Genomic DNA, 19,164 nt, shown 5'->3' on the forward strand with positions numbered 1-19,164 from the left:
AACAAGTTTGTACAACCATGAAAAAATAATGTGCTAATCAGAAAAGTAGGAAACCGAGTGAACAAATAAGACATCATGACAATAAACAAACTAGAAGTTACTTCTATTCTGCATTTGGCAGGCAATATTCTAAATATGAATAATACTGACCACACGCAGACAGGAATATATCTCTTGTGAATAATAAAATACATATCTACAAACATTTATAATAAATAAGCCCAATATATAGAGATATGTACTGTATCACAATATATGTATTTCTATACATATATATATTTGTTTATGTACATTGGAAGGTGCACTTGATTAAATGATGTCATCAAGATCAAGATGAGGGGTGCCTACCCAGTCCAGTGTTCTTGGCTCCGAGGCAGCCATGATCATGCACATGAACTGTTTTCCTGTCCGCTTGTCGATTGGGTATATGGTGGTGGGCGTAAACCTCCTGTTGCTCTCCACAAACTCACAGAGCTGCTGGTATATCTGTGGGTACTCGTGGCGCAGGAACACTCCTCGCATCCTCAGTTCTCGTTGGATGTTAATGAAGCAGATTTCTCGTGCCTTCCTTCCTTCCTCTCCTTCCTTGTCGATGTCGGCTGTCCCCGGTGGCGGCGTGAGGATCAGCGTCTCCATGTCGTTTTCCTTCTTTTGAACCTTCCTCTCTGGACTGTAGGAGGCCAGAGCGACCTTGGCATATTTCCTGACGGTTGGGCTTTGGACCCTTGGTGACGGTCCGTCTGGCACTGGATCGCCAACGGCGATGGATACATTCAAGAGGAAACATTCGTTGGGATCATACTCCTTCCCAGCCTCCTGCAGGTCTTTGCAGTATTCCCCCAAGTTATCTTTGAAGCTGTCTAGTTCTCGGAGTGACAGGTAGGTTGGACACATGAGGAGGCTTTCCAGGCCATAGTGAAGGAAGTTCGAAGATGATCCTGGATTTGGGAATCCTAAAAACAGAACGCCTCTCCCTCGAGACAAGTAGCCCACCTTAGCAATTCGAGAGAAGGCCTTGTGGACCTCAGTCGTCTCACGGCAGTGCTTGATGATGTGACGACAAAGACTACCGATGCGTCCGTACAAGCAGCTTTCCTTATGAATGTCCCAATGTTCCCGGCGGCAGTTCCGAGAGCAGTAGTAGGTGTAGCAGCTGTGGCAGGATTTGAAGTACAGGCAAGCGTTGAACTGGGTCTCAGTCCGCTGGCACTTGCTGTTAGAACACATCATAGTGTCGTCTTCGTCAGGACTCTGGTCTGGGGAGCACTCGTCCGTGCTTCTGGTGGTGTCACAGGTGCCATCTGTGTCTCTGAAAGAATCTGGGGTCATTCTGATGGAGGTGGGTTGCTTGTCCAGAGGGCAACTGCTCTCAGACCCTGCCTTTGAATCCTTTCTAGCTAGAGATGCTGCTTCCTCATCATCAATTAGCCTCTTGAGTTGGCCCAACAGTTCTTCATTATGCCTTCCGCTACAGGAAGGCTTGTAGTCAATCACAAGATCAGCTAAAAGCTCGTCGAGCTGCTCTAGGCTTTGCTGCAGTGACGAGCTATTATGTGTCTTTTCTTTGGTAGAGTCCACTGAGCAGGACATTGTTTCCTCATGTGTAGTTGCATCATCTCGTCCTCGAGCACTTTTAGAATCAAGCACATCCCAGCTAGCTGAACGTCCCCCTGACTTAGTGAGGATTCCTGGTCGAATGTCATTGTCGGTGATGGTGATCTCTGGTGTGACGTACCAAAGCTTTCCCGACGCACTCTTCCCACCTTCTGTTGGGCTCTTGTCAATGAGAGAGTTTTCAGACATAGACAGGGCTGCATAGCGTCTTGGCGATGTCGACAGGTTGACAACCACAGGTTTTGGTTTGTCCTCTGTGGAAAGAGTCTGTTTCCCCTGATCCAGGAGAGTTTCATAGCTGCGACCTCGTGGTGCAGCTTGAGGTTGTTCTTGCTCGACGTGCGTGTTGAGGATGTTGTCCCAGGACCTTGAGTGTGGTCTAGGCTCTTGGACTGGCCTTGTTTCAATGCAGGGGTGAGCATACCAGGCGGTGGGTCCTGGATCTTGCCTGACTCTGGTCGGGGTGACCTGAGAGACATAAGAGGAAGGATAATGTGTTGAGTAGCCTGACACATCAGAGCCATACCAGTCATCAGGCTGGGGCTGGGGTTGGGGCTGGGGCTGGGGCTGAACCACTCGAGCCCGCTGACGGCCCTCTGTGTAGTATGCCCTCGCTGGAATGTGATGCTCCATAGGGGGTGCATAGGGGTCACCCGTATAGAAAACGCGCGGGGGAGCCGTCTTGATCTGGTATGTCCTCGGATCATCTCCGTAGAATGTTCTTGCAGGGGGTGTCTGAATAATATATGACGCAGATTCGCTCGGAGTGTAAGGTTTTTGATACACTCGTGCTTGATACTGGCATGGATCTACTTCAGCATAATATTGCCGAGGAGGCACACTATGCACAAGTTGAGTCCTTGAGTCTTGTACATATTGGACTTTGGGGGCGAGGTTTTGGCTGGGAATGCTGAAGTGGTCCTCATGGTAGTAAGTCCTTGCTGGAGGAGGTGCAGGGGTAGCATATCTCCCCATATCCTCTGCATAAAAGAATTTAGTTGGCACGTTGGGGCTGGAATGAGCCCTTCTTTCCCTTCCGTAGTATTCCCTCGGCTCCCTTGGAGAAGGCATCCTCTGCATTGGGATCTCCACAGGGTGCATGTAACTGTTTGGCATACTGTGGGAATACTGGTAAGCCTGTCTGTACTCTCCACTAAAGGATTCTGTGGGTGTCGGTGTCCTTGACATTGAAAAATGGCGGGGCACGGTTAGACTCCGACTTTGTCCACTCGGGTACCTCTGCCAAGGTATATCCATCCTGGGCGTCGCAGGCTTTCGCCCGGACTGCTGCATGGCTGCGTCGTCCGGCTTAATGTCCACCCTGCACCTGACGTGAGGGCTAGTAGCAGGCTTATCTGGCCGGCCCTCATCTAGCCCCTCTGGCGTGAACACTGGGGAGAAGGGGCCAGTGTCCGTGCGCTGGGGCTGCAGTTTGATGGGGTGCACCTCGTGCATGAGTGCTCTGGTTGCAGCAAACGAGCACTCCCTGCGAGGCGACACCTCGGGCTTCCACTTGGTGTCCCGTTGCGACCTCTGCGTCTCTCGTCCCCTTCTCCCCACGGGCGGCGAGCCCTCGAAGGACACGGGGGTCAGGCTGGCCTGTGCTCTTGTGGCACTTTTTGACCTGGCCCTTCTCTTCATATCTTTAACAGCCATTTCACTTGCCATTTCGGCACTGATCGGCTGTGGGGTCAGTCTATGGTTGTAAAGGTCAGGAGAGGAAAAGCGATGCTGGCTTTGCTGGCGGCCCAAGGCGTTCCAGGCTACATCTGGATGAGCCACATAGCGGTCAGCCCTCCTGTGTGGGTACTCCATAGAGTAAGAGTTGAATCGGGGCCTGTCCAGTGACCCGACGTGTTGAAAGCTACGGCAGTGCCTCTTTTTGCTCTTGTCCCGATTGTGCTCCAGTGTGCTAACAGGTGGAGAATCACATTGTTCAGAGGGACAGGGGGACTGGGTGTGTGTGGAAAGGGATTTCACTTCTATGTCTTGATACACAGTTGATCGCAGTATGTCAGGTGGGTCTGTGCGTGTCATCTTAATGGAACTCCTCTTGTTTTCTCCATTCAATCTTTTCAAGGGTTTTTATACCCTAGGAGAGAGAGAGACAGACAGGGAGAGGAGATAAGCTTTTGGTTGGCTATGAAGTGCTTTTCATCTTTCTGGTGCAACATATTAATGATTTATTATAAAGAAACTTGTAAATCCAAAGTTAACAACATTGCACTTTCCAAGACAGCCTATGATTGTTTCCTAGGTAAACATTATAAATGAAATAGATAATTATAAGTCTTAGGCATATAACACAACTCAGTGTCAGAGCACCTCTGTTAAACACATGGTCATTCTACACAACTATGAATGGCTGACAATAAAACCTCACAGTGACAATTTCTTAACTTTTTCTGAAGTTTGCATACATAGCTGAAGTCAACTCTGCCTTACTAACCGAAAGACCACAAAGCGAAAAACAATCGTACGTATAACGTATAGATTACTGGTCAAACCTGTGGCTACAGATGGAGTTCATGTGTTGTTATAAATGTTAGGGGATATATTACAACCAATCAAAGAGTAAATCACTGTTTCTCTGCAGTGAACACTCAAGTTGCACCATTTCCATGTAAAAGTAGCCTATATGGTCAGGTAACAGCTTTTTTCAAACAGGCAAAACACAAAGACACAAGGCATTTGAGAGCAACTGGATGTAATAACTGTCCAAATAACTGTTGATTTCCAAATGGCTAATGATGAACTGGCCTCACAACACTTTATTGGCTGCTTTCCCGAAGTGCACTTGAATTGAGCTACTTCTGAGATGTTCCTTACCACACCAGCAGTAATTGTTGCCTGTAATGCACTGTGGAATTTTTAAATGCGACACACTTAAAAAAGGAGCGACATTTTATATTGCAATCAACAGTCAACATATTTTAAATAATGTCTGGCCTTGTCTATTATTTATGTTGAAGAGGGTCCATTAGGACAGGAATTGTCTTGACTTTAGGGATCACCAGTGGCGGTCCGTGCATTTCACGACTAGGCCTTCAGCGATGTCCTACACGATGTTAAACTGAGTGAATCCACCTCCTAATACCATCATTATGACGCCATGGCTCTCGAACCATTATATTTATACAGAAACGCAGTATAAGTGAGCATTGCATCACCTTAACATAGTCGAGAACAGACTTTATTCATATTTCCGGAGCATTTAAAATCAATACACCCGTATTAACAATACATTAAGAGTAGTAAACTCTCAGTTATATGATCGCTTGAATATAACTGTCACAACTTAAAAATAAAAGGCGATTTTCAGGGATTAGTCTACAAAGTTTTATTAAGTCCACCGAAAGTAGTTTGTCCACTAAACATCGCATTGTCCCACCTGCAAAGCAGTTTCATTAAACTTCCCATCCTCACGATATCCAGTTTTTCTTGAAAGTTCCGTCTTGAAAATGGCGTTGTAATTGTATCAAAAACTGGAATGATCAAGTTGGTGTAAACTAGTTTATTTGAGTTGGTTAATGTAATTATATTCAGTCTTACCAATTGAAACAACTAGCATAATAAGCATTGAAACCGATGTATGTCGTTTTCGCATTAGCCAGCTAAACTGAGCACTGAAGCACTGCACCGGTCTGCCTCAGTATCCAATCAAAGGACGTTTACGTGTCACGTTCAACGCGAGGAAAGAAATCTTCCGGGCCTTCTAGAAGGCCCAGTGTCGCCAACTCGAAATCTGATTGGTTGTCACAACTGTCTGTTTCAGTTCATTCAACTTAAATGAACTGAAACAGCCAGTTGTGATAACCAATCAGATGTACACGGGCCTTCAATGTGAATTCTGAAGGCCTCAGGGAAGATTTCTGTTCTCGAGGAAGATTTCTCGGAGCGTGGAAACACATGATAGCTGAAATATGATTGGATGAAAGCTCTAACATAAATTAACAACGCTGGACTATGGGGAATAATTTAATACATATTTATGAAAAGAAAATATTAAAATTAAATGTATTTTATTACATTTATTGTCTGATGATGTTTAGGCCAGCAGAGAAGGCCTTGAAGGCCCTGACGGACCACCACTGGGGATCACTGATGTCATCTTCTTTTTATAAGGTATGAATGTAATTTATATTACTAACACTAGTCCAAATGACTGCTTCCCTACACAAAAGTTGTCCCATTTCCTGTCAAAGAGATTTTGCTTATATCTGATCTGAAGTGATTTTATTGCGTTGACACAAGACATAATTATACTATTTTCAGCCTTTGCTTTGTATGCAATAATAATAAAAAAAAATAAGCACTTCGCAAAAAAAAGGAGCACTTCACAAAAGACTTAAGGGAAATAAAACCCAAAACCGAACATTACGTGTATCATTATCCTAGACGGTAAAATTCAAATTACTCCCCACATTTTCAAGCTCTCATTGTATTACTCGAACTTATATGAAACTGAAATTGGTCTTGGAGTGTTGAAAAGAACACCAAATTACAGGCTTATGACAATTAGAAGCCAAATTTAAAACAGACGGGAGGTGGGTTTAGAGTGGCACTAAAGATCCTTCTGAATGCATTATCTGCCGTATCAAACCACCGTTTGAAATTGCATAGTGAGGGAAATTGCAGGGAGCAGCCACAGTGGTCTCATTATCGCCCAACTCATACCTGGGTCCTATGGTTGCTAATGGATGCCGTTGCCTCAGAAACGGTACTGTATATGACATACGGCCAGACTTCACAACGTCCTTGGCAGAGAGAATTGCTCTCAGTCTCAGGGTGGAGAAAACGTTCCATCACAAATTGAACCAAGAGTGATTATTTCAAGGAAATTCTTAATCATCTGGTTTCAGATTTCACAAAGGAACACTGGAATGAGTAGAAGCGCCTCCTCTGAAGTTGGGGGTTTAGAAGAAGAAAGCAGAAGACGCGGCGTCTAAAAATATCTCATTCTAGCGAGAGTTCTGGGCCATCTTGTCATTTCTAATGGCTCTGGATTTCATGGGACAAGTCTGTCAGGGACCAAAAATAATCATATTATTCGTTTCCGACAACCCTGACATCAAAACACCCGGCAAAAGCTTAAAAATACCCCACCCTTAAGTGGGAGATGTCACAGAAACTCAGCACACACTAAACAGTGGTGAAACAGTCAAGCTCTACAGGGAAATATTAAGAGAATCTGGCTGCGTGCTCATTTAAATTGATACTTTGGAAAATAAAAATGACAAATGCACATATGTGGTCTTGATATGATAGTGTACCAAGTTCAACAAGTATACCATGATCTAGACTGCAAAGTGCAGTCTTCCCAGAGTTGAGGTGGAGGTTTACCTACAATAACTCGGAGACGGTCGCAGATGCTTCTGCAACGTGCTGTCAGCACAGCGAAAGCCTTGACATCACCGGTGCGAGGTAAGAGGGCGTCCTCTCGGGGGACAAGGGGGTGAGTGAGGCACACGCCGCACCTGTGCACGGCCACCTGCATCATAGCAACAACCCTCATTAGGGCCTCCAGGGAGCCCACTATAGGCTGCCAGATGCCCCAGAATGCCCCTCACCACCACATCTTTCTGTCTGTCTTCTGTTTTTCACATGCATACTTATCATAGACGGTAAATTTCAAATTACTCCCCGCATTTTCAAGGTCCCATTGTATTACTAAAACTTGTATGAAACTGAAATTGGTCTTGGAGTGTTGAAAAGAACACCAAATTACAGGCTTTTGACAATTAGAAGCCAAATTTAAAACAGACGGGAGGTGGGTTTAGAGTGGCACTAAAGATCCATTTGAATGCATTATCTGCCGTATCAAACCGAAGAATGCCGAAGAAACAGAATGCCCCTCACCACCACATCTTTGTCTGTCTGTCTGTCTTCTGTTTTTATTTCCCTTCCCGCCGCACTTATGATAGCGGTTCCGCTTACCACAACAGACGTGCGCTCCGGCTGTGCACCAAACACAGACCGTCAGACCAACAATGCACATCTGTAAGACCTCCTGTCAACTCCTCCGGCACTTCAAACAAGACCCGCTAATTAGGATTCTGCACTGGGGAGAAGAGTTTCGGAAAGACTTGCTGTGAAACAGCGGCACACTCTCACCACCACCACCACAGCCCTATTCAGCAAAGTGCTGGATAAACCTTGCTTACTGACAGCTCGTTGAGCCCTGCGGAAACACAGTTTAGCCCCCTGCACATTTCGCGCATCACCGAGCTTGTGTAAGTCCGTCGTGGTTTACATTTTCTACACGGAGAGCAAGAGCGGAGTTTCGAGACTTTCAAGTATTCAGAACTGCTTCACCAGACGAGGGAGGAAGCTCTGACTCCAGAGGGAGGTGACTTTTGTCACACCCCTGTCATATGCTAATGTGGATCCTGCTGCCTTACAAACATCCTCTCCCATGATGTTTACACACGGAGTCTCAGTTGGCCCCTTCCCATGATCTCTCCTGATCATAAGACTGTGAGGTGTGTGTGTGTGTGTGTGTGTGTGTGTGTGTGTGTGTGTGTGTGTGTGTGTGAACACAACAACACACCTCCTCTGCAATGAGACTAATCCGAGACAAAAAAAAAGAAGGGAGGAAAAAGAAAACGATGCTGCATGACACAGTAACTTCCTGGAGCCAAAGTGTGCTGTCTGGATCGGGCTTATGTGGTGCCGTACAGGCCCAGCATCCGCAGGGGAAACGTGCCGGGCTTCCGTAATAGGATTAGCGCCTTCGCTGTTTTGCAAACAGCTCAGCACAAGTGCACAGGGGAAAACGAGATGAGACGTTTTCAGGAGTTTTCAGCGAGACGGCGGTGTGATGAGAGGAATGACTGTGGCTTCGCAACACTATGTGCACTCCGTGTGGCCCCTCGAGGCGCGCTCTTATTGTGGAGCTCCCTATTTATCTTTTTCCAAGCACCACTATAATATTTGCTCTTTTAGAGTTGCAAGTCATGCGAAAGTGAACAATGACGACAGGGTATTTTTGCAAGCTGGCACTCAGTCGAGTCGAGTGCAAAGCATATGCGTGTTTATCTCCAGACTAATAAATCACTTGCTGATTATGTTTTTCGCCACGTCTCAATTTAAATTCTATCGAGAGCCCTCATTTGTTTGTGTGAAGGGATGGTTTATGTTTAGATCTGTGCTAACTGCTTCAACATTCCTCATAGTCAAAAAAAAAAGAAGGAAACGCTGAGTTTACAACTGAGGCAAATTGGTTGATAATGCTCAGCCTAACAAGGAGATCCTTAACCTAGATTCATATTTTAATTTTATTTTTACACCAATCTGTTTATTTTTTTGAGTTGTTCTTGTGTTGCCCTCATCATCACCCCAGCTTCAGTCGGTTTCCTGTGTGGGGATGTTGATGTAGGAGACTGCTGCGGGTGCCAGCTGGGCCGCTTCTCCGACCCTTTTAACCTGTTCGGCTCTACAGATGGACGTGAATTATTTAGCAGGAGTTGCATCTTTGCAGTACGCTGCCTCCACTCTTTCCATCGAGCATTCACTCCCTCCAACTGACATCAAACATACTTCCTCTTGGAGCATGGATAAGACATTTACCAGTCTATTAGCAGCTCCATTTGGTTTCCATTATGATGTACAGTATAGCCTGTTATGTGTATCTGTGGAGGCCCGGAGAGGAGGTTGGATGACTGTGCTGTTCTTAGACTGGGCATTTACTAAAAACAGGCTGTGGTGCATGAGTGCTCAACTGCAGATGATTTAGCAAATCCTTGAGTCCCCGCTGGGCACCGAGAGGCGAAATGTGCCTCTAAGGCTAAATGGCCATGAGGAAAAGGGGCATCGTCATGGCAGCTCAGGTCTTTCGAAGGCAAACAAAAGCCAAACTTGCTCATTCCCCGCTGCCTCACTGGTGTCATACCAACACTCATCGCGCAATCTGTGACAATCTGTGGCCTTTGCACAGCATGAATCCCTCTTTTCTTGTGAAATGAGTCGGGTATCAAAGGAGCCCATTCTGCAAGCCTGCCGCTCCAGTAATGTTTGTATAATTAGTCTGTTTGTGCCGGAGCACAATGGGCTGTCCTGTGAATGTCCCCCTGCACATTAAGCGCCCTAAATCAACCGTCTCGATAAAATAACAATCGTAATACAAATCTACGGACGTCAGATATAATTGTCCCGTACACAAAGCATGATCCAGACAGAGAGGAGAGAAGAGAGACGGAGAGAAAGAAAAGCCCTGGCAGAGGCGCGGGGCATGGGGGCCCCTGCGCTGAGGGAGCTGGGAAGCAGGGCAGAGGTGAGCCCAGTGCTACTGCAGCCCGACAGAGCGTCGGCAGAGCGCTGATCTGTGTCATTCACTCCGTAAAATGATGATGACAAGCACCATACTAATGTCCTGCTACTGCTTCTCTCCTGGGAGGTCTCTCTCTCTCTCTCTCTCCCTCCCTCGCTCGCTCCCTCCCTCTCTCTCTCTCTCTCTCTCTCTCTCTCTCTCTCTCTCTCTCTCTCTCTCTCGCAGGACCATCTGTTAAGGTCTGTGATCTGGCAACCGTGAGCCACCCTCAGAGCTCACACACACCCACACACAATCTTAAAGAGTAAATACTTTGGAATACTTCGCCACAATTTTAGTTTTGCCACATTCAGAGAATAACACTGTTTTAGCTATGCTATGTCATGTGCAGGGCATTTCTACAATAGGCCATCAACTTAACCTGCATATCCCATATTTAAAGGATCCCTGATTTAAGTATGATTGAAAAGTCTGATAAACATTGTATATATAATTTAATATATATACGGTATATATTTATATTTTCCTTCCTCTGTCATAAAGCAAGTAAAGGCTGTAAATACTGTTTAAATAACACATCACACAACATTGTGTTCCATTCAAAAGAGCAAAATTACTAACATAATTACTCTCTCTGGGTTCAGCCTCAAGATGTTTAGACCTAAGTGATCTAAAACACTTCAGGCCATTGAGAATAACTTACATTAAGAATAACTTCTATTACGATTATTTTCTCAGAGACTACGAACTTGCTGTGTGAGAGCTTGGTTAAGTAGAGAAACTACAGTCAGTTCAGTGAAATGAGTACACTGTTTACAGATAGAAAGATATTGGCTAACACTGTTTTTACATCGTCTGATGAAATGTGATCTTCTTCACTGTACTGCTACATTCACTGGAAAAACCGAAAAGATGGGTTGCCAAATTAGCTAAACCACATCACATTTGAATTACTCAAAGTAGTCTTATAATGTTGAACCAACTAATTCAGACCTCCATAACACTAAAATGTTAAAGTAACATGATTAAATAAAGAAATCTACCGATTTCATGTAACCTTTAACAGTTTCGTTGGAACTAGTTGGTTAAGTTTTGTCCGTTTTTTTAAGGGGACATAAACACATTTCGTAAATTAGAAGATAAATGCTCTGTTGATTTAAGATACTTCATTCATGTCCCCATTACAGTTAAATAAATCAAAATAAAATGTTTGTTTTTTTCTCCAATGCAAATCGTGCCAGCTTGTGTGACACTGAATCTTGGCTGAGAGGCTTTAATTGCCAATGCAACAGCAGTTGAGAGTGGGGCAAATGTGTTTTTTGTGAGAAACGTAGCATAACCACTGCATCTCTGGCATGCGCCGCCCTTGAGATAGAGAGAGCGCAAAAGCTGTTTCATCATCACAAGAGGAAACCCAATATGGCACGATAAAGACCTCTATATTAACATTGTATTATCCATCCATTAGCTGTGACAGCTGTCTGCTGGTCCAAGGGGGTGTGGCTGGTAAGTACCCCACTCACTCAAGCATCATCACTAATCATGATGACATCTGCCAGATTTCATCATAAATTTAAGGTTTAAGCTTTTATGCTCATCTGACCGTTGACTGATTCATCCAGTCCCATACGACACCATTATACACTTTCCAGCTTATCAATATCTGCATCCAAAAAATGAAAATGTTTTAATTGGTATAGATCCCATTATTTTCTGATTGGGTTTAATCTGTTCCTCAGGACATCTTGTTCTGAATGTTCCTCAAATTGTTAATCTCATGACATCCATCTGTTTTGTTTACATCAGGCGCTGTATCGCATTGGCGAGAAAAGTTATTTCGTCTGAGCCCCTTTCATAAACACGTCAAAATGACACTTAGAACCATCTTTCATTTCATGACAACACCTATAAATCTAAATGAGTGTCAATGTCATGATATCAAGCAGCCTCTTCTCCTGAACCACGGTTATACAGTATTCTCATCTTCAGTGGGCTTCGACAGGCCTTCTCATAACCCCTGGCTAACTACTCACTGATGGCTGACCAAATTGCTTAACCTCTCCTTCCTCTTTGAAGGCACCATAGCGCAACACTCCCCCCTTCCTTGCATCAGAAGTTATGGGCGACCAGGCATGAAGTGGTGGTGGCTGGAGAGCCCAATCACTCACTACTATTCTCCCCTGTTTGCCTCTGTTTGCACTTGCTCCCCTCCTCATCTCCTGACCGGTCGTGTTAAATTCTCCGCCATTCAATTCCCTGGCAGCATTCTGACCCGTTTATAGCCCTGTCTTGGTCCGGTGTCTGCACTGTCATTCTCTCTATGACCCCCAAGCCTTAATCTCTCTAATCCACTCCCGCCCCAGGATCCAACATGGAGTAATTTAATAGAACTCCATGGTGCGAATGAGGACACTCGAACCGTTGAACAAATGTCATCGTCTGGGTTTTTTTTTTTTTTTTGACAAGGACAGGCAAATCCACAAACACCATACAGCACCCAATAAAAAAATGGCCGATTTAAAATGTCAGACAGTAAAATATGGCGGAACGCTATCAAAAGAACATTAAATAAGACTCCATCCCAGCATGTGCCCAAGCAAAATGACTTGAGGCTGTTGTAGATAATCAACTGTAGAGCTTTCAGTTAAAAAAGCTGCCAGGCTGGCCATTTATATGCTATTCCCGACACAATGTACAGAGTACAACTCCTGAGTTGGGGTCATTTTAATGGTTCTATGAATAGTTTCTGACTTCAAACTGAGGTTGATTCTACTGTATAGGGAAAAAAAGACCCTAATCTTACATGAATTCATAATGAGCATATTTTCAATGAAAACAAAATCAACAACCAACAGCAATTGTACCATCTTGGTCTTTAAGCACACTCTAAAATCCAAGCTTCTACGCAATCCCCAGAGCTTACATAGAAATACCTCAGCATAAATCAGTTAACTACAGCTTGGCATTCTTACTCTCTCCATCATCAGGGCTGTAGCATGCCCGTAGGCGGCGAGGATGTGTGTGTGTGTGTGTCAGGGCGGGGGGTTTAAATCCCATCCCTCTGTGTGTCACAGGAGGCTTTCCCTGCAACCCGCCCCCCCTTTTCTCTTCCTCCTCCTCCTCCTCCCCCTCTCCCCCCCCCCACCCCAGTCCATGGGCGATGCAGCCTGTCCTGTGAGTCAGAGGACTGCCTTTTACTCCATGCTAACGCATGGCAGGGACCCCGACGCAGTGTGTGCCACTCAGCCAGACACCGCCAGGCCTGCTCCAGCGCCAGCAGAGAGAGCTGGGGCTTTGTTGGTGCTTCATGACCCATATCATCACGGCTAAAAAGGGGCATGGGCGCTGAGGGGCAACACATCAAAGCCCTCATCCGCTCCGTGTGATTGGGAGAGCGGAAGAGAGAGAGAGAGAGAGAGAGAGAGAGAGAGGGGGGGGGGGGGGGGAGAGAGAGAGAGGGAGAGAGAGGGAGAGAGAGAGGGAGAGAGAGAGAGAGAGAGAGAGCTCCAGCATGGCTAAGAAGAACACCTGAGGGATGGAGAGATGAAGAGAGAGAGAGAGAGGGAGAGAGAGAGAGAGAGAGAGAGAGAGCCCTGAGCTCCCAGGGTCCTTCATACAATCAGGGGGGAGGAAATGGACTAAAAATATCGGTGCATGTCTGTGGACTATACACAGCAGGGCCATATGCTCTCAGGGCAAGGCATCACGGGGATGGGTCGATACTGATCCTATCACAGGCCTCTGCAGTGGCAGCATATACAGTGGCTCGGTGCAGACAGCAGAGGCGTGTTTCTCAGATGCAACTTATACTTCTCTGCTTTTCCCCAGGGAGCATCAATCTCGACTAGGAAAATGGGAGTTTGGCCCTGATAGGGCATTATAGTGCGTTACAGTGTGACAGGCTGTGGCGGCTCGTCTGTGTTTGAAGTGAGAGTGTCTCCATAAGAACATTTTGATTGGACTTTACCGAAGTGTATGTTTGTGTTGGTGTATTTGTTTGTGTTGGTGTATTTGTTTGTGCTCATAATCAAAGATCAAAGAACCTGCAAAAGAGAAAGGACTTGGACAAACACAACCTTAGTAGGTAAAAGTAAAAGTTACAGCATCAAATATCAAGTAAAACACATAGGTGTACGTCCCACACAGATTTGCCTTCAGAGTGAAGAAGTCCTTCCAAACCTAGCACTGACTATTCTGCTATATGTATCAGCACTAGCTACGAAGTCTGTTCGAGTGATGCGTACTCGGGTAGAGCCATACAATTTCGCCTCCACCACATCAACCGTGCTCTGAGAGCATGACGTATACTCCCTCAGCATCCTCCACCACGTGACTTGCGCGAGCCATTTCATCACGCTCGGTTTGAGGTTAATCTAGTTGTAACACTGGGATGCCCACAGAAGTGTATTTTCCCCGTTCTATCACGTGATCTCTAGTAAGGCAGTTAAAAGACAAGCAAATATACAAGGAATCAGGCGTCGAGCGATCTATCAGTATTGTAGGCAACTACTACCGCGGGAAAGGCTACTAGCTTACATGCAAACGTGACTCAAGCAAATGAACATAAAGGTGTGTACGAAGTAAGGTAGTTCTGCAGTGCCGCTATAAGATATCTCAATATAAACTGTGCAAACAGATGTAATGGACACATTTAGATTGAAACAGTGCACTGTAGACACACTCAAGCAACGTCTTCCGCAGCACATTCATTCGTGATAGGGCAGAGCTCTGACAGATGTGCGCACCTCTTCAAAACTACGAAAACTAATTTAATTTGCATCGGCGAAGAGCCCGTGAAATAACTGCATTTTGATGAGCGCACTCTAGTGTTCACGCGTATCCCGTGAGTGAACATTACTGTCAGGTTGAAATGCGAAAAAGAGAGATTTCCCTTAACTGAAATTCTGCTTGGCAATGACAAAATCACAAGGATGCACATATTATGTCCATACCGATTTGGACAAGACCTTACCGTATCCTTGCAGTCGCCTTACATATATCCATGCTTAAAATACAAGCGGTGGCGATGCTGTGCGTTATGGCAGGTGAGATGTTGCATTTTATGAGTAAAAAATCGTTTGTAATCCGTCTTATCGGTCAACCATGTCGTCCTCCCCGCCTCATCCTCCTGCTGTGCGTATGTTTCGCACTGCATACGTCGGGTTACTACCCGCTCTCCCCGGCGTACGGTGCTTCCAATGCGTCTAATATGCATTTAAAAGGGGCGTGCCAAATGAGAGAGAGCGAGGGAGAGAGACATGGGTGTAATCATGTATGATACACACTTGCTTGCACTTTGCAAGATCTCGATTGACGATTTAAAGATAGTAATCAATTCATTTTTTATAAAACTATTCAAACAAGTCTAGTCGACGTAGACATTCACAGCCGTGTGATGACTTATTTCACTATTTCGCAACTCACCTAATGTAAGCATGATTTATGGCATTCATAACCATTTATCCGAGTGAAAGAGCAGATTATAATTGCAGATAGCGCCTGCTTTCACCAACAAAATCACTGCTTCTACATTACCTCATCACAAACCCACTCTGCACTAGTTGTGATAACACAACATCCACATACCTAACTCAACAGTAACCAGTGTATCCACTGACATGTGAAGTTGAACCTACTTCTCTCCACTCTGATTTACAAGGGAAATGAGGCGTGCGATGATTTAGTTTTTAGGGCATACGTGATAAGGTTTGTAACAGCCACCTCACATAAAGTTCCCTAATTGCACTTTGTGAAGAGACAAATGCTATCTTGCCGTGAATGCAATATTTCAAGAGACTGATTTATTAATGTTTTATTTCAGACAATGTCTTACAATGGAATTCAATAACTTGGAGCCTTGATGTATTTTAATTTGCTGGATCAGGTATTTGGTAACAGATTATTAGGGTGCTTATTTCAATGTGTTACATTGCTTTAGTCTTTCTATATTGTCCAAAGAAATTAAATATTTGAATGGATCCTTTCCCTTTTTATTTCACAAAGTAGTGTTCATTATATCCAAAGTAATGAACAAACCAGTCTGTATTATCTGCTTGTCTGTCTACCCCAAATTAGGATAGGATTCAAGACAATGCAGTATAGTGTTACGCATCAACCTCCTCCTCACAGGCCATATCATACAAGCACACAGAGACAGCACCTCAGGGACCAGCCTTTGCTAATAAGATTGCCCAGAGAGGGAGAGAGCGCATTTTAAAACTGCCCACCTCTTGAGCTGAACGAACTTGTGCGTTCCCCAATGACAATCATTTCAACACGTCGCCATCTTGCTCATCTTAACCACCCTTGACAGTTTGTCACCTGGAAACCAAAATGACCTTATTCCTTTATGAAACCAAAGGTGGAATTCAAATAGCTTCGTGTTATTGGCTCTAATAAGAAAGCCCTCGCATACAATGCCACCATGTGTGGGTGGGAGTGCTAGGACTTGATGACCAGAATGGACCAGATATGTCCAGAATGGACGATATCTGTATGCGGTTATGAGCTGTAACAATTTCTCATTGTTTCTTTACAAAGAAATGTCCACAAAATAAATAGATGTATATATGAACGATGTCGAATTACTAATAGGGAGAGCTATGTCAGTGCTATATAAAACTGAACGTTACAGCATTATATCATTAGTGTCAACTGTATTGTCATTAACGACACAATAGAAGCAGTTGCTATTGTGTGTTAGCTATGACCTTGACTCAGACGTCCTGTCCAACTCCACACAGCCTCATCCCTTCCCATGAGCGGGTATTTAATTCCCCAGCATCGCTGCAGTGTGCAGGGCTTCCAAGCCATAGGAGGATCCAGTGCTGCGATATTGATCTGATTCTGGGCAGAATGAGAAAATCTGCTGAATGGCACACACCTGCTCACATATCACACCCAGGGAAGGGGCTCGCATTTATATGGGGCATGATGTCAATACCTAGCCAGGACATACACACACAAACATGGCCGCACATGTGTGCACTCAAACACACACACATACGCACACAGACTCACACCTACACGTGCATGACAACACATGCATCTGCACATTCGTGCACACAGATGTTTAAATACGTACATACACACTCATATACAGAAGCAAATAATTAGGGGCTGATTAATGCAAATCAATGATTTTTCATCATGCATTCACTAGGACCCGTCATGCATTCAATATACAAAGAAAAGCTACCCATAAAAGTAATCAGTGTTAAGTCCCCATTAACCTCCAGTGAGTGTTGACCAGGCGACTGAGGGCTTCCCCCCCGGTGGTGGCTGATCTATCTCTCCGGATGCCACGCTTGTGGTTGGGCCATGCATTATTAAAACGCCCTGGTCTTGAAATGGGTACTGCTGCAACTCGCCGGCCAGCGCCTCATGTCCGGGACCAGCCAATGGTAGTGTGTAGACGACGGCATAATGAATTGCATCAGTCAGCAGACAGGCAGGAGGAAGTTGAGAGCGTGTCTTCACTAACCTGCCGCCCACGTTAGGCGCGGTGGGTCTGGATTGATTTGCTGAATGGCAGTCTTGTAATACCCACGTGTGCACGGCTCATTCCATTTCATTCATCCATCACTGTTAATATGGGGGGAGAGCATATGGCTGCCTAGGCGGTGTTAAGATAACCTTGCTGAGTTACGAGTGATAGTTTCACTCAACCTGTCTCGTTCTGAGAAGAGCAACTGACGAGAAAAGATGGAAGTCAGTACATCACAATATCATAATATTACTGTTATAATATAATAATATATTGTTATATAGTCAAAAATGCATCTTAAAAGAACAACGCCCTAGATGTTCTCACTAGACATCCTAGCAGTGAGTCTGTGAGCCTGCCTGCTTCCTCAGTGAGATGACTGTTGACATCCAGTCCTCCCTGGTGTGGCCGTTGCATGGGGTCAGCCCTTAGCTATCTTTGAAGAGATTAAACCCCCCCACGGAGGCCACTGATTGATTTACCAGTTTCTAGGCCTCTCTGGACTCCATGAATTCTGCTTGCACGTGCTGTTTGTACTACTGTAATGTCCCGGTTGCATTTGCTTATCTGATTTATGTGTTCAAATGACCAAGGTTTGTCATATCCAATTTGCATGTAAATGTATTTTTGATTCATGCATTTCACTCATGCACGAGGACATTAATAGAAAATGTAAACACACACATACACACACACATATACACACACACACACACACACACACATGCACACAAATGAGCAGACTGATTACTTTTGCAACATGATGAACTTATCAGTTGACAAGGACAGGGAATCTGGGCTCACCATGGATCTGGTGGATTTCAGTCTTTAAAATACACAACAGATTTGAGTGAGGATTAATCTCATCCAGAGAGAAACTTGGGATAAAATGGAGAGGCTTCATTTCTTTCTGTTCATCATACTTTAAAGACGACATGCCTGAAGTTCAGTCATGTATGTTTTTTTTTTAAATAATACACAGCCACATCAGAACCCCATGACTATTACTCCACTTGTTGATGACATTTGCTATTATCTATGGAAGGTCATCATCATGCAGTATGTTTGTTTTATAAAGTTCCAGAAAATTTGAACTGCGTTGTAAACTATGCTGCCTTTTGCCAATTTCATGTTTAATTCACAACCTCTCCTGGCTTTTGGTAGGGTGGAGAGAGAAGTCGTGACAGGCTAACAAGAAAAAAGCGTTCTTAAGAGCCCTCGGGTCTTGTAAAGCAGTAACTCCTAAAAGCGGAGCTCCCCATTCCAAGCAGCTATCTCAGCCCCATTTTGCATCATGTTTTTTTTTTCCTGACAGTGGCAAGGTACTCGACAAAGAGTCTAGAGGTGGGGTGCACACTGCATGTCACGCTGACTCTCCCCCTGCCTTTGTGACTCACTGCTGGTTACATAAGAGGCCTGAAAGCGGCGGTGTATGAACACGCTCAGGCCCAGGATCATAAGGGGCTCTTAAAAAAATCACCCCATAAAATAAAAAAAATTAAAAATAAGCCCAGAGATACTGTATGCTGCTCCAACGAGCAATATTAAAGATATGGAAAAAATCCCTAATGAGAAGACGCCACAAAATGTCACGGTGGTGCACAGTGGGGACGGCTGTGGAGTTAAACCAGGCAGAAGAGTTTTTTGGAGAGAATTTATAGGGATTTTCACACTTAAATAAACACAAGCTAAGATGCCAATTAATTTTCTTAAAAATGCACCACAACCCCTGCCTCTTTCGCATCCAAAACTCATCAAGACTGAGCTACCATTTTGTGAACAGACATGTAGAGGG

General features: G+C 44.7%; 1 protein-coding gene across 1 annotated transcript; it reads right to left on the bottom strand.

The window, feature by feature from the left end:
• Positions 1-309: 309 nt before the first annotated feature.
• Positions 310-3,651, bottom strand: ajm1 (apical junction component 1 homolog; the record flags this gene model as incomplete). Its single annotated transcript, XM_080848081.1, has 1 exon — positions 310-3,651. The coding sequence occupies one exon, from the start codon at positions 3,649-3,651 to the stop codon at positions 310-312; it is 3,342 nt and encodes a 1,113-aa protein (XP_080704207.1).
• Between the last annotated feature and the right edge of the window lie 15,513 nt (positions 3,652-19,164).

The sequence above is a fragment of the Sprattus sprattus genome (genome assembly GCF_963457725.1).
Source record: "Sprattus sprattus genome assembly, chromosome: 11".
In the NCBI taxonomy this organism is placed as follows: domain Eukaryota; kingdom Metazoa; phylum Chordata; class Actinopteri; order Clupeiformes; family Clupeidae; genus Sprattus; species Sprattus sprattus.